The following is a 14,163-nucleotide window of genomic DNA, read 5'->3' as shown; positions in this document are numbered from 1 at the left end:
TTTATGTGTATTTCAACATAATATTTAAAATGAATAAAAAAAACAAAACCGTAAAATAAGCAAACAATCCAATTAGGACATGAACAAAAAAGACATGAAACATGAAGAAAAACTTAAATGAAGAGGACAAACAGATGGCCAGTAAGAACATGCAAAAATGTTCAACATCATTAGCCATTAGGGAAATGTAATGTAAATTTAAAACCCCACAGAGGTATCACTACACACCTCTCAGAGTGGTTAAAACAGAAAAATAGCAACAACATCAAATGCTGATAAGGATGTGGAGAAACTGGATTGCTCATACATTGCTGGTGGGCATATGAAATAGTTTAGCCACTCTGGGAAACAGTTTGGCAGTTTCTTTTAAAACTAAGCATACAACTACCATACAACTCAGCAAATGCACTCCTGGGCATTTAGCCCAGAGGAATGAACACTTATGTTCCCTCAAAAACATGTCCATAAATGTTTATAGCAGCTTTATTCATTACAGCTCCAAAACTTTAACAACCCAGATGTCCTTCAATGGGTGAATGGTTAAACAAACTTTGGTAACATTCATATCACACAATACTACTCAGCAATAAAAAGACACAAACTACTGATATATGCAACAACCTGGATTAATCTCCAGAGAATTATGCTGAGTGAATAGAACCAATCTCCAAAAGTGTGATTCCATTCCATTCTTGTAATGACAAAATACAGACCTGGAGAACAGATTAGTCATTGCTAGAGGTTAACAAAGGAGTTGGGGTAGAAGGGAAGCTCAGGTGGCTATAAAAGAGCAACCTGAAGAATCTCTGTGGAGATGGAAATGTTCTGAATCTGTGTTTTTTTTTTTGGAGGCACAGTCTCACTCTGTCACGCACGTTAAAGTGCAGTGGCACAATCTCGGCTCATGGCAACCTCCGCCTCCTGGGTTCAAGTGACTCTCATGCCTCAGCCACCCAAGTAGCTGGGACTACAGGTGCATGCCACCACATCCAGCTAATTTTCGTATTTTTAGTAGAGACGGGGTTTCACCATGTTGGCCAGTCTGGTCTTGAACTCCTGGCCTCAAGTGGTCCACCCACCTTGGCCTTCCAAATGCTGGGATTACAGGCATGAGCCACCACAATCAGCCATGTTCTGAATCTTGACCGTACAAATGTCAGTGTCCCACTTGTGTTACTGTACTATAGTTCTGCAAGAGGTTACCACCGGGGGAAGCTGTGTAAAGGGTATATGTAATCTCTCTGTATTATTCCTTATAATTACATATATAGCTATGATTATCCCAAAATAAATTTGGTTAAAACACACACACACACACACACACACACACACACACACACACACACACACACAAGCCCTGCTCTTGTATATCTTACCAGAGTGTAAACAATGAACAAATATGTAAAATGCCAGGTAGTAATAAATGCTGTGAAGGAGAATAGGCAGGGTAAGGGGAGTAAGAGTGCAAGGGGAATTAATTCATTGAAGAGAGCTCACAGGGTGGGCACACAGTAAAATGCTATCATTAAAATTACACTAATATGAAGTGACCAACCAATTTCAGGGTAACAGGATAGATTTCAAAAGCAGAAATGAAGAATCAACAAACATCCTTTATAGATAGCATGCTGTGCCCATTCTAATCGAACTTACACACCACACAAATCTTCTAAGGGATTCATTTGTAATACAGTACTATCTTTTATCTGACATTTTTAGTAGTTCTCTACCATTTTTATCAACTCCACTTGAAAAAAAAAACAGTCAAGGTCCTCCAACACTACCGCTGCCATCACCTTTTCAGAGTCAGGGAAACGGAAACACAGAGAAGGTGAGTAGGCTACCTGCCTACTTAACCAACTGAGATGCCAGAGCTGAGCATCTTAAACATTTTGCTTAAGTTTTAAAAAGTCTTAAACATTTGCTTAAATATTATCCCTGTCATATTTGTCATCACATTTCTGCCTTGTATTCAATTTTTTTTTTTTTTTTTTTTAGACAGAATCTCGCTCTGTCACCCAGGCTGGAGTGCAGTGGTGTGATCTTGGGTCGCTGCAGCCTCTGCCTCCTGGGTTCAAGTGATTCTCCTGCCTCACCCTCCTGAGTAGCTGGGATTACAGGCACCTGCCACCATGTCCGGCTAATTTTGTATTTTTAGTAGAGATGGAGTTTCACTATGTTGGCCAGGCTGGTCTCGAACTCCTGACCTCAGGTGATTCGCCCACCTCGGCTTCTCAAAGTGCTGGGATTACAAGCGTGAGCCACCATGCCAGGCTGTATTCAAATTATTTTTACATAGGCTGACTATCTCTAATACAAAAATCTGAAATCCAAAATGCTCTAAAATCTGAAACTTTCTGAGCATCACACAAAGGAAACGTTCAATAGAGCATTATGGAATTTGGATTTTCAGATTAGGGATGCTCAACTGGTATGTACAATGCAATTATTCCAAAATTGGGAAGCAATCTAAAAACATCTGAAATTGGAAACACTTCTAGTCTGTGTGTGTGTGTGTGTGTGTGCTTGTTGACTTCTTTTTCTACTATAATTCAAATTAAACAAATCCCTTCTTAGAGATTCTGGAGGTAATGGCACACACTTCAGTACTTAAAGGAGAAAGGAACAACTTGCCTTGAATTTCTCCCTGAGGATCTTTGTAATACCACTTCTGCATTGCTTCATGCATCAATGGAATCGACACTCCTTTAGCTCTGTGCTCTTGCAGTTTTGATGCCAATCTTTCATCATCTAGTGCACTGTCTTGGAGATAAGCCACCATTTTCTCAGCTTGCTAATAATAGAAAAACAAAAATCAAGGAAACAAATGATCCTACATTAGTACTTGTACACATAATAACAGTGCCTGCCCCTTTTTTTTTGGACTACTTGATCTATGAAAGTCACTATGCAAAGAACATAGCAGGTAACTTCTCCCAACAGTACCATGAAACAGGTACTATCCCCATTTTACAGAGGTGGAAACTAAGGCTCAGAGATGCCAAGTCTTGCTCAAGGTCTCAAAATTACTAATCAAATCAACTAAGATTAAAACAAAAACTGCTCTGGATCAAAGCCCAGGGTTCAAATCAACACTAGTAAGAGTACTTTGTTTGTTTTTAATAGAGATGAGATCTCATCACGTTACCCAAACTGTTCTTGAACTCCTGAGTTCAAGTGATCCTCCTACCTCAGCCTCCCCAAGCAGCTGGGACTATAGACATGCACCACCTTGCCTGGCTAAGAGTACTTTTTAAACTAATAAGCTGTTGGTCAACTCTAAATGGTATAAACTAAACCTATAAAAAGAATGTTAATAAAACAAAAGGCTCAATTAATACAATTATAAATAAAATCTTTTACAAGTTTTACTAAGACACTATCTCGCTTTTTCCTTCAGCATTTCCTGCCACTAACCATCCCACCCCAAAGAGAAATTCTTTCGTAGAAAAGCAAGCTATCACTTACTTTACATATAACAATGGTATACACAATCTTGGGGAAATTTAGAGACATGAATAAGATGTTAATGCTCTGAGAGTTTAACTATTTTCCCTGTTATACTTGAAGCAAAAAATACAGAAGATACAGTGACCATCCACAGCTGCTTGTATTCACCATTTTTGGCATTCCATTAATGTCCAAAAAGAAAAAAGAAAAGTAAATAGCTAAGGGCAACCTAAGAGCAAAAAATAACCTGACATAATGACTACTACATAGCAGAAACTTATAAGCATGAAATGATTTGAAAGACAATTACTTGTACAAATAAACACTAAATATCCAATTTTTCCAGTACTTAAAATCTAGTGACAAAAGTTTTATATTTGAATATTCATGTAATGCCTGCTAATTTTTATGGCAGTTTAAGAGGAGACAAAAAGATTTTTACCTGCTCCAAATGTTTGAGACCTTCTTCATCATCAGGTTCTGTGGAAACACTGCCCATACCAGGAGCACCTACAACTGGCGTTTCAACTGGCCGGAGGGTAGGACTAGGATTGGGAACAGGAGGTGGAAGTATGAGAAGAGGAGAGGCTGTATCTGAAGGAATCTGCGACAGGGGCTGCTGGACATCAGCAACCATTTCTAGGGGGGAAAAATCAGATGAAAATCCTTTGAAATACAGAGACTTCTGTGAAGGCTAACTACATTATCAAGTCGCACAGCCTGCTAAATGGGCCAAACAAAAAATGTGAGGCCTGTCATGAACAGTGAAGCTACTTCTATGGAGGAACGTAATATTCCTTCCTAGAACGACAAAATTACTTACACAGAATGACAAAAGATAAGAGTTAAAAGGTATCTAAAAGGTGCTTCTCCAGGGCTTACCTTTGTCACCAGAGCATCTACCCAGTTACAGGTTGACCTCTTAGAAACAGTCTAATCCTTTCTTCATAACATGTCTCCAACTGTAAAAGTTATCAATGCACCCTAAATCTTCTCAAAGATATGTCATCTTTCATCAAAACCTTTACCGAAAATATCAGTGATTATGCTCAGTAAGTACCTGTTTCAAGTCATGATTAATATAATTCAATATATTACATGTTGTAGGATAATGAGAAGCACTTGGAGTCTACCTGTACAGTGCAGGATGTTCTTCTCAATAGGTATACAAATTATAAAAAAGGTTCTGTCTTGGTTCCTATTTCTAACCTCTCAGTGTGCAGGCTCTTAAGAAGGAAAAGGGGGATGGAAGTAATTAGGTATAATTGCAGTTTCCCCTTTGAAATTTTGTTTGTTCAATTACAGATAGCTTCTCCAAATTCCTGCTCCTCTCACTGACTCATTCTTTGCCATACTTTTTAAAAGGATAGTCTTTTCATGCTGTCTCCACTTTACTCACACCTGCTATAAAGGGACTTCCACTCTCACCTCTCCAGTAAAGCCTCTCTCTCAAAGATAAGCAGTGACACAAAGTTGCCAAATACAATGACTTTTCCTAGTCTTCCTCATCCAATTTCTTAGTAGCATCTGATATTATCAACTCAATTCTAAGCTAAAACACTCCCATTCCTTAGTTTCCCTGCATTCTACTCTCCTATCTCTACTTTTACCTCTGAGGATTTTTCTCTGGTTCCTCTTCCTCTACGTAGCCTTTAAAAATGGGAATTACTCAAAGTTCTTTTCTTCTTACCCCTAATAAGTATATGCAATCTTTTCAATTTTCATTCTCTCTCTAGCCCTAAACTATTCCCATCTAACTACAGTCCCTCATTCACAACTGCTCTCTTGCCATCTCCACTTAATTTCTTCTCATCAACACCTCAGAACCAGTGTTCAAAACTGAATTTATCTCTCCTCTCCCCAACGTGCTCCTCTATGGTGAATGGCACCATAATCCTCTCAGGCTCTTTGGCTCTTCCCTCTTCTTTTCATGTGAATGGCACCATAATCCTCTCATAATCCTCTTTGGCTCTTCCCTCTTCTTTACCCTGATATCCAGTGAATTAGTGAGTCCTGACAGTTTCTACTTTAAAATCTCATCTGCCACAACTTCCCTTTACAGGTGTACTATCTACCCCATAGTGACTGCTCAGGAGTCTAAGCGATCACAGTGAAACCAAACTGTCATCACAAGATAGTCTACACCCCGTTGTCAAATCCATGTTCTAACCATATTTCCCAATATCCTCCTTCTCACACTTCATATTTCATCAAATAAAAACAAGAGCTGATTTCCTGCCCAAGCCTGAATCAGTCCCACTTCTTCACTTTAGCTTTCACTGCTCCCTAGTACTGGAATGCCTTCTCCCAATTCATCTAGCTACACTTACCTCCGAATTCTACTTATTATTCCAAGATGTGTTCAGAGACCACCTACTTCCTGAAGTATCCCAAAAGTCTGGCAACAGTGAACACTTATCTTACTTTTTGCCCTGGAATAGTGATATATGCACACTTTATCTCCTCTACACACTATAAATCTGGAGTTTCGACCTTTAATGTACATCTATGAAGCCTTCTCAGAATATACATATCTAGACTTGATCCAAGAACTTCCTGAATAAGGCTTCAAGCACGTACATTCAAAAGAATGTACCACAAGTAGTTCTGGGGCATATCCTACTACAAATCAAACTGTCTCAAAGATATACCAGTCTCATGGTGCCTGCTATGTAGAGCACAGATTCAAATACTTGCTGAGCTAACCAGGAAGCTAAGGGCAGGAGGATCACTTGAGCCCAGGAGTTCGGATCCAGCCTGAGCAACACAGTGAGGCCCTGTTTCATTTTTGTTGTTGTTTTGGTTTTGGAGACAGGGGTCTTGCTATGTTGTCCATGCTGTTCTCAAACTCCTGGGCTCAAGTGATCTCCCCCATTTCAGCTTCCCGAATAGCTGGGATTACAAGCACGTGCCATCACACCCGGTTAATCCCATCTCTTTAAAAAAAAAAATCAGCTTTGTTCTAGACATTTAAAAAATTGAAAAATTCTTGGTTTGAGCTCTCAAAAGATTAGTCTACTGGGAAAACAAGGTAATAAACATCTTTATGATATTATAATGCTATGTTAGAAATAAGCCTGATTGTTTAAGAAACAAATGAAGAAAACACCTATCCTAGTTTGAGGGCTTTGGGTGGCAGAGAGTTTCAATAACAGAGAAAAGGATGTGCTAAGGTATGAATCCTAGAAAACAGGAGACATTTCAGGACTTAAAAGGCTTTGAGGCTGGTGAGTAGAATGTGAGGGAGGTAAAGAGGCTGGCAATGAAACCACATAAAGGGAAGCAGATGCCAGATTGTGCAGTGTCTCATATGCCATGTTAAAGGGTATCAATTTTTATGGTAAATGAATCAAGTAACCCTTCAATGTCAGGCATTACAATGACATTTTTAAATACGTACAAGAAGAAACATGGAAATGAGCATTAATATTGCCTAATAAAGTGTATGAGCAACTTAAACCAATACATTAACAACTGAAAGAGATATATTTTAAGCTTATTCTGCCACAGATTCACATATGTTCTCTTCTTGGCCTCTTTTAGAACAATGGCATTTTGGTGTGTCTTCTGGTAATTTAAGCTGGGCACATAATTAGTCAACACATGAAAGGAAGGTAACTGTCTAATATGGGAATCAAACTAATGCAAACTAATGCAAAGGATCTGACACCCAGTTCACTAGTAATGACAGGGTGGCTATGTCATAACACCTTAGGACATGAGATTCCAGAGCTCCACCCTTGCAGATTCTAACTCTGTTTTGGTAATTCTGAGATGGACACATACGTGAGAAGCACTGTTTGACTGGGTTTACTGGTAAAATAATCTATTCCGATAATTCACCCACTAAAAGCAGTTCTAGGAGGCATAAGCAGAAGCCTATCTTATCAGTGATCACTGGCCTCAGCAGAATTCTATTTTAGCTTGTCTATTCCCACAAATACATACCATCCCCTCTGCTGGGCAATTTGGCTGGTAGACTGTTTTCCATCCGAGTCTCCTCTTCAGCTTTTTCCGTTTGCTCAGTTTTTGGTTCATCTTTCCTCTCAAACTGTGATGCTTCCTGAGACTGATGGTCTGAAGGAGTACCTGGTCTAGCAGATGATGATGAGGTCTGGGGAGTTTCCTCACTAGTTTCTGGAACACGAAGTAATCTTAGTTGAACTTAGGAAAGTTTTGGTTTGATGGAGGAAAAAAAAGGCAAAGGGCAAGAAGAAGCCTTACCAACTCCTACTCTATCTGTTTTCTCTCCTTCTTTCTTATTTGTCTTATCGGGTTCTTTGGCCTCTTCATTATGGCTACCCTCAGAGTCACAGCACTCCTCCCCTTCGTCCACAGGCCGGAAGTCCATCTCCTGCTCTTCTGGAATAGGCTCTTTCTGTACTTTCTGTAGCAAGAGAATAAAACCAAAGATCAACAGCAGATTTGGCTTTGGTATAAGGTTAATGCTGGTCATGACATTTAAAACACATTTCTTACTTTTAGAGAGAGGAATGCTCCAGATGAGTCAAATGTGCCCATTTCTTCTTCAGCATCCTCTAAGCACCATTCGGGCAAGCTATCCCTGTCATCATCTATGCTCCCACTGCCAGAGCGAACCCTTCGGTAACCCCGTTCATCATCTCTATCTCGAAAATCAAACTCGAACCTTCGACGTCGTTCCATGTGTTCCCGCCAGCCTGCAGAACGAGGGCCATCTGAGATGAGAAGGAGGACACAAACCTTAGAAAAGTTTTATGACAGTATTTGAATAAGAAAATCAGGAATAGAAAATAAAGGAGAAAACTACAAGTGACCGCAAACTCAAATGGACTGACCTAGTAAAGAGAACATTAGGCAATTAAATGAAGTTCAGAGTTCAGAGTATATATACCATTACCAGATAACAACAGTACTTAAGTAATGAGCCATGCAACATACTCTAAAGCTTTAAAAGATAAATCTAAAATGAAGACCATTTAAAGGACACTATATTCCAAGTACGCACTTTTAATAAGTCCTAGGTACTTCATTAAAATACTGATTAGCTGCCAACTCCTCGTCCAGACTTAATGCACTAGACATCCTTCCATACTGAAGTTTATGCCTTCCTTTTGCCCAATCTTAAAGCATTGTCTTTCTTCCCATGAAAATATCAGTTTGAAGATAAAATCAGCTCCCTGTGTCGATGTATACCAAACTCATCATGTCTATTTATTAATGCCAGGTTCCTACTTGTAATTCTGATCCTCCCCCAAAAATTCATGAAATTACAGCACTGAAAGTTGTCACAGAGATTTTATGAAGTTCACTATCCTAATTTTATAGTTTAAGAAGAAACTAAAACTTTGCCAGCAGAAGTAACTCGCACATGGCAAAGTAGAACTAAAACCCAATTCACACATGGCAAAGTAGAACTAAAACCCTCTGCTGCTTGTTCCACAATAACATGCTTACTCTCCCTTCTTTCTCATCTCTTAATTCTCCGTATCCATATAATACCCCTATGGACATTCCTAAATCTACATTTCCCAACAGAAAAAAAGATTGCCTAATAATAAGAGATCCTAATTAAGATATTTTTCTAAAAAAAAGAAAGGGAAACTCTTGCTAAAATCTGACAGACCTGAGTCTAAAAGTGTCTTAAAAAGAAAAGCAGGCTTTAACCTATTAGAATTTTCCATCCTTGACTGCTTTCTCTGTGGGGGATAAGAAAAAGAAATGTGGCCAGAGCCAAAAGTTCTCATTATTGAGACAAAATTTGCAAAAACCAGCAATCTAAAAATCAAATTGGAAAACAAAGGGCAAAACGTTAAAATGCCAAATACAGGTAACATCTGATATGCCACTCACAAAAAGAAATTCCCACACTTCCATCCCTTCATATAACAACAACAAAACACTATTTACTACTTCTTATGAGAACTAAGGAATTTTATACTCAGACTGCTTACATGGAAACCTAGAGCCATTATGCGAAAAGAGTGTTCATGATCAAATGAATTCCAGAGCCCTCTGTACTGCTTTCATTTCTAACAGTCTAAATGTACATCATGATAGGAATCTATCCTTCTAGGTACCTGGCTCATGTTTCCTCTTACTGAGTTTCCTAGGTTCAGCTCCCAGAATGGATGCCTCCCTGTCCTTAATGGTCCCACCTCCATACATATCCAGCCGGAAGCCCTATTTTATATCCCATAATGTTGTTATCTTATCAGTAGTTCATAAAATTTTACTCACGAAACTAAACATAGCAAGTAAGACATGTAAGGTACTTATTAAGGCTGACTGCTGATTTACAGACCCTACATCTAAATTAAAGTTGGATACTATTTTCATAAAATCAGTTAAAATAATTTAAAGTTTTACTCAAATCTTAATAAAAGATTAACCATAAACTAACGAACGTTAAGAGTTAACATATGAAAACTGCTATAATCAGGCTATACTTTGAATATACTGGGTTTAAAAAGTGAATCGTATTCTTTTTTTTAAAATGCATTTACACTGTTTTTTCAGACCCATATATCTTTATATCCCCCAAACTGTCTTTTAAAAATATATGGATTTCAGCCACAGGTGTGACTGAAAAAATATATATGTATATGGATTAAAAGTTCTGGAAGATACACAAGTTGATGACAAAAATGACATGAAAGTCAAATATTAGGGGGAAAGATTTAGAAAAGACGAGAAGATAATATATAATCAAATTCTAAGTTGTTGGGTGGGAGGTACTTTGTTAAACCCCCTTTAATAGAATCAACATCAGACATTCGGGCTCAAAAAACACTGTTCTTCTTCCAAAACATTCACCTTGTTTGTTTTTGACCAGCTGGAATTTCTTTTCTCTCTCAGCCCAGATCCTATCCATTCTTCACTGAATGCTTGTTGGGAACATAGTCTACAAACTCTCTGACTACGGACAAGCTCAGCATAAAATGCAGTGATGCCTTTTAGAGAACTGTAACATCTGGCCCAGGACACAGACTAATGAAAATTGTCTAGACCTTGTGATGTAAACAATGCCCACTAATGACAGAAAACCCACCCAAGAGGTGGCCATGAAGAGCTGGTATAAAAGCATCCTAACTCTACCCAAACATTAACTTCAGTATGTTTCTATCTATCTACCACTTCCTTAAAATACTCTGAATGCCTGTTATAATGTCTACCCAGATCTAAGCTAGTGGTTTTGCTAATAACTTGATTTTTAAAAGTGAAAACAGTTTACATTATCATAATTTCCTGTATTAAAGGTAAGCCTCTCTGGCACACGGTTGATAAAATACTGTCATACACATGAAATTCATAGGGCATGCACATATACTCTGTGTGCTTCAGTTTTGCATGACCCCACAACTGGAACTACAGTTGCATCTGAACTACAGTTGCATCTGATTATCATGAGGCATGGAATCAGCACTGTGGTACAGGATGAACTTTAACACAAAGCACTAGTGTCTTCAATTACTAGCATATCTAATGTCCAAGAACAGTTTGAAGCATTTTTAAGAGACAAACAGAAGAACTTTAAAAACCACTAATCACTACTATTCTCTCTCCTTCTTCTAAAGTTAGAAGGACATAAGAATGAACTTGTGATTATGTTTCTGACCTAGGTTTAAAGCTTATTCTTCAAATAAGGTTAAATCACATTTTCGAAAGGGAAAAAATGAAAGAATAAACCCTTTCTTGTTAGTAAAAACACTCATTGTTGGGGAGGGAAGCACATATTTCAAGTGTGTAATTTTTACATATTTATAAATCTTAAAGAGTGCTGAAAAAAGATTCAAAGATTTAGAGGTAGACAAAACTGAATGAAACCCTCATTTCTGCAGTTGAGAGCAGGTGCTTCCCATTAAACTACACTATTTGCCCCAGAAAAATAGAAGAGTGATTTCAATCAACTGAATAGATGTAGGAAATTTTTATGTTGCAATTTTTTCTAGTAATAAAACTGTGACAGCATAAATAATATGAATCCTCCCCCACATTTTTTAAGCCAGTTTATCTTTTTCATTTAATCCCTATTTCCATCAAACTTTCCCTTATTTCAGTCCCTGTGTGCCTTTACTCAACAGAATTCTTACCAGGACTGTGAGGTCGCCACCTCTCTCCATCCCTCCTTGATCCAGCTAGTCGCCAACCTCCATCTTCATCTTCTCCATTTTGTTCCTCTCTAAAGATGCGCCAATTTTCACTTTCTGAGCGTATAAATTCATGCTTTCTCCCTACTGATGTTGGTCCACCTTCCTCAAAATTTGGTCTCCCTGTAAAGAAAATAATATGGTTAAGTAAACATGAGCCTCTGCCAGTATAGACTTTGAAAACAAACTTCATAGCTCAAATCAAGCTTTCCTGCAAACGTGTCCATTTCAATATTCAGAAAAAATCACTAAAATAACCGTGGGTATATGTATATATTATTAGACACATTTCTTAAAGCTGAATATTCACAGACTGGGCAATTTTTTTAAACAAAAATATTATGTACAGTTTTTTTCTGAAAAGGCATGCAATGAAAAGTCCATCTTCCTACACAAGACCCTCAGAGTGGTACTCCCCAGAAGGAACCATCACCAAGTTTCTTATAAGTCTTCCAAACACTGTCCGTGTGTACACTTACACATGTATACATAGCTCCCTCATCCACACACACAAACGCCACCCTCAGGATGTTATAAATGTTTTGTTTGCTGTTTTCACTAACAGTGTATCTTGCCAATCCTTCCTTACTAGCACATACTTTTTAAAGTTATATGATATTTTTCATCATACAACATACTTTATATAACTAACACCTACTGGTGATTCTGCCTAAACATGGTATCTGTACATTTCAGGCCCTCTTTCATTCCAAAACAGATTATAAACTGAAAAGCAGGCCGCGTGGTGGCTCACGCCTATAATCCCAGAGCTTTGGGAGGCCGAGACGGGCAGATCACGAGGTCAGGAGTTGGAGACCAGCCTGGCCAATATGGTGAAACCTCGTGTCTACTCGAAATACAAAAATTAGCTGGGTGTGGTGACAAGTGCCTGTAATCCCAGCTACTCAGGAAGCTTAGGCAGGAGAATGGCTTGAACCCGGGAGGCGGAGGTTGCAGTAAGCAGAGATTGCGCCACTGTACTCCAGCCTGGGCGACAGAGTGAGACTCCGTCTCAAAAAAAAAAAAAAAAAACTGAAAAGTAGTATAACCTCATTTACTCTAGCACCTAATACAATACAGGCATACCATAAATTGCTTTTGGACAGAATTTAAAGCTAAGTTATGTCTAACTTAATGTCTCAAAAGTTACATTAATGTCAAAAGAGAGCCTGGTATACCAAGTAAACTAAACTGGTATTTTAAAAGGACAAGATCATTCTAAATTGTGCAAACAAATTCTTCAGTCACCATTCCACATGTGCTAACATATATAACTCATAACATTTATAAAATCTCACATCAAAATAGCTGAAAATCCAGAATAACATACATTGATGTCCTCAGTTTATAACAATAAAAGTTCATGTTCTCATAATGACAAACTCAATCCTTTTAATTAATCCATACTAAAAGTGAAAAAATAATTGAACAGCAGCATATGAAAATGAAATTCTAATTTCTGGTCATTCTGTTATATTCCATCTTACATAGAGATTCAGCATCCTGCTTGCCCATATGGTTGTTAGTCTGCTACTAGATATCATTCTACTGAAAGATAAAATATCTTCGGAGAATGGAAGACATGATCTGCTGCTTTCTTATTGTGGTAGGCAGCCTCTAAGAGCTCACCAACAATCCCTGCCTGCTGATCTCTGTGGAATCCTCTACCCCTAATTATGAGCTGGACTAACAGAATGCAGCTGAAGTGATGAGATGCCACTTACAATATTAAAGAAGACTGTAGTTTCCATCTTGGACACTTTCTCTGAAGGACACTAGTTGCCATGTAGTGACACAGACCTTGTGGAGAAGCTCGCATGGCAAAGAACTGAGACTTACCACCAGAAACACGAGTCTGGAAGTGGATCAAACCCCAGTTGAGCTTTGAGAGACTGCAGCATGGGCTGACACCTTGAGTGCAGCCATACAAGAACCCTGGGCCAGAACCACCCAGCTAGGCTAAGCTGCTTCTAGATTCCCAACCCACAGAAACAGATAATAAATGTTTGCTGTTTTGAACCACCAAGCAAGGGTTTTATTATCTATGACCTTGCTCTTACCTGCAGGATGTGTCTGGAATGTCAGAACTATATTCTGGCTTTCCTTGGTTTATTAGTCCATTTTGCATGACTATAAAGGAATACCTGAGGCTGGGGAATTTATTAAAAAAAAAAAAAAAGAAGAAGTTTATTTGGCTCGTGGTTCTGCAGGCTATACAAGCATGGCACCAGCATCTGCCTGGCTTCCAGTTAGACCTCAGGAAGCTGTTACTCATTGTGGAAGGTGAAGTGAGAGCAAGTATGTCACATGGTGAGAGAGGGAGCAAGAAAGATGACAAAGATCCCATACTCTTGAACTCACTACAGTGGGGAGGGGATGAGGGATCCACCCTCATGACCCAAACACCTCCCACCAGGCCCCACCTCCAACACTGGGGAATCACATTTCAACATGAGATCTGGAGGGGACAGACATCCAAACTATATCACTTGGTTTACCAAAGAAGTCATAATCTAAATCTATTGTAGTTATTATGTAGTATCTGATATATCAAAAACTATATTGCAGCTTTTAGAAATTATTT

General features: G+C 38.6%; 1 protein-coding gene across 32 annotated transcripts in view; it reads right to left on the bottom strand.

Moving 5' to 3' along the window:
• GIGYF2 (GRB10 interacting GYF protein 2) overlaps window positions 1–14,163 on the bottom strand; it is a 163,350-nt gene that overhangs the window by 60,120 nt on the left and 89,067 nt on the right. For 21 of the 32 annotated variants that reach the window (XM_063645250.1, XM_063645256.1, XM_063645262.1 and 18 more), the window contains 6 exons: window positions 11,523–11,702; window positions 7,930–8,147; window positions 7,675–7,837; window positions 7,399–7,587; window positions 3,893–4,089; window positions 2,635–2,794 (listed from right to left, as the gene is read on the bottom strand). In XM_063645250.1, the coding sequence (XP_063501320.1) occupies window positions 2,635–2,794; window positions 3,893–4,089; window positions 7,399–7,587; window positions 7,675–7,837; window positions 7,930–8,147; window positions 11,523–11,702 (1,107 nt within the window). Of the gene's footprint in view, window positions 1–2,634; window positions 2,795–3,892; window positions 4,090–7,398; window positions 7,588–7,674; window positions 7,838–7,929; window positions 8,148–10,245; window positions 10,379–11,522; window positions 11,703–14,163 lie in introns of those variants that run through there. The other 11 variants (XM_055290983.2, XM_063645274.1, XM_063645273.1 and 8 more) reach the window with 2 other exon arrangements.

This window comes from Symphalangus syndactylus, chromosome 8 (genome assembly GCF_028878055.3).
Source record: "Symphalangus syndactylus isolate Jambi chromosome 8, NHGRI_mSymSyn1-v2.1_pri, whole genome shotgun sequence".
NCBI classification, from domain to species: domain Eukaryota; kingdom Metazoa; phylum Chordata; class Mammalia; order Primates; family Hylobatidae; genus Symphalangus; species Symphalangus syndactylus.
Note: the sequence above shows the minus strand (reverse complement) of the source record. Positions and strands in the feature narration are given on the sequence as shown.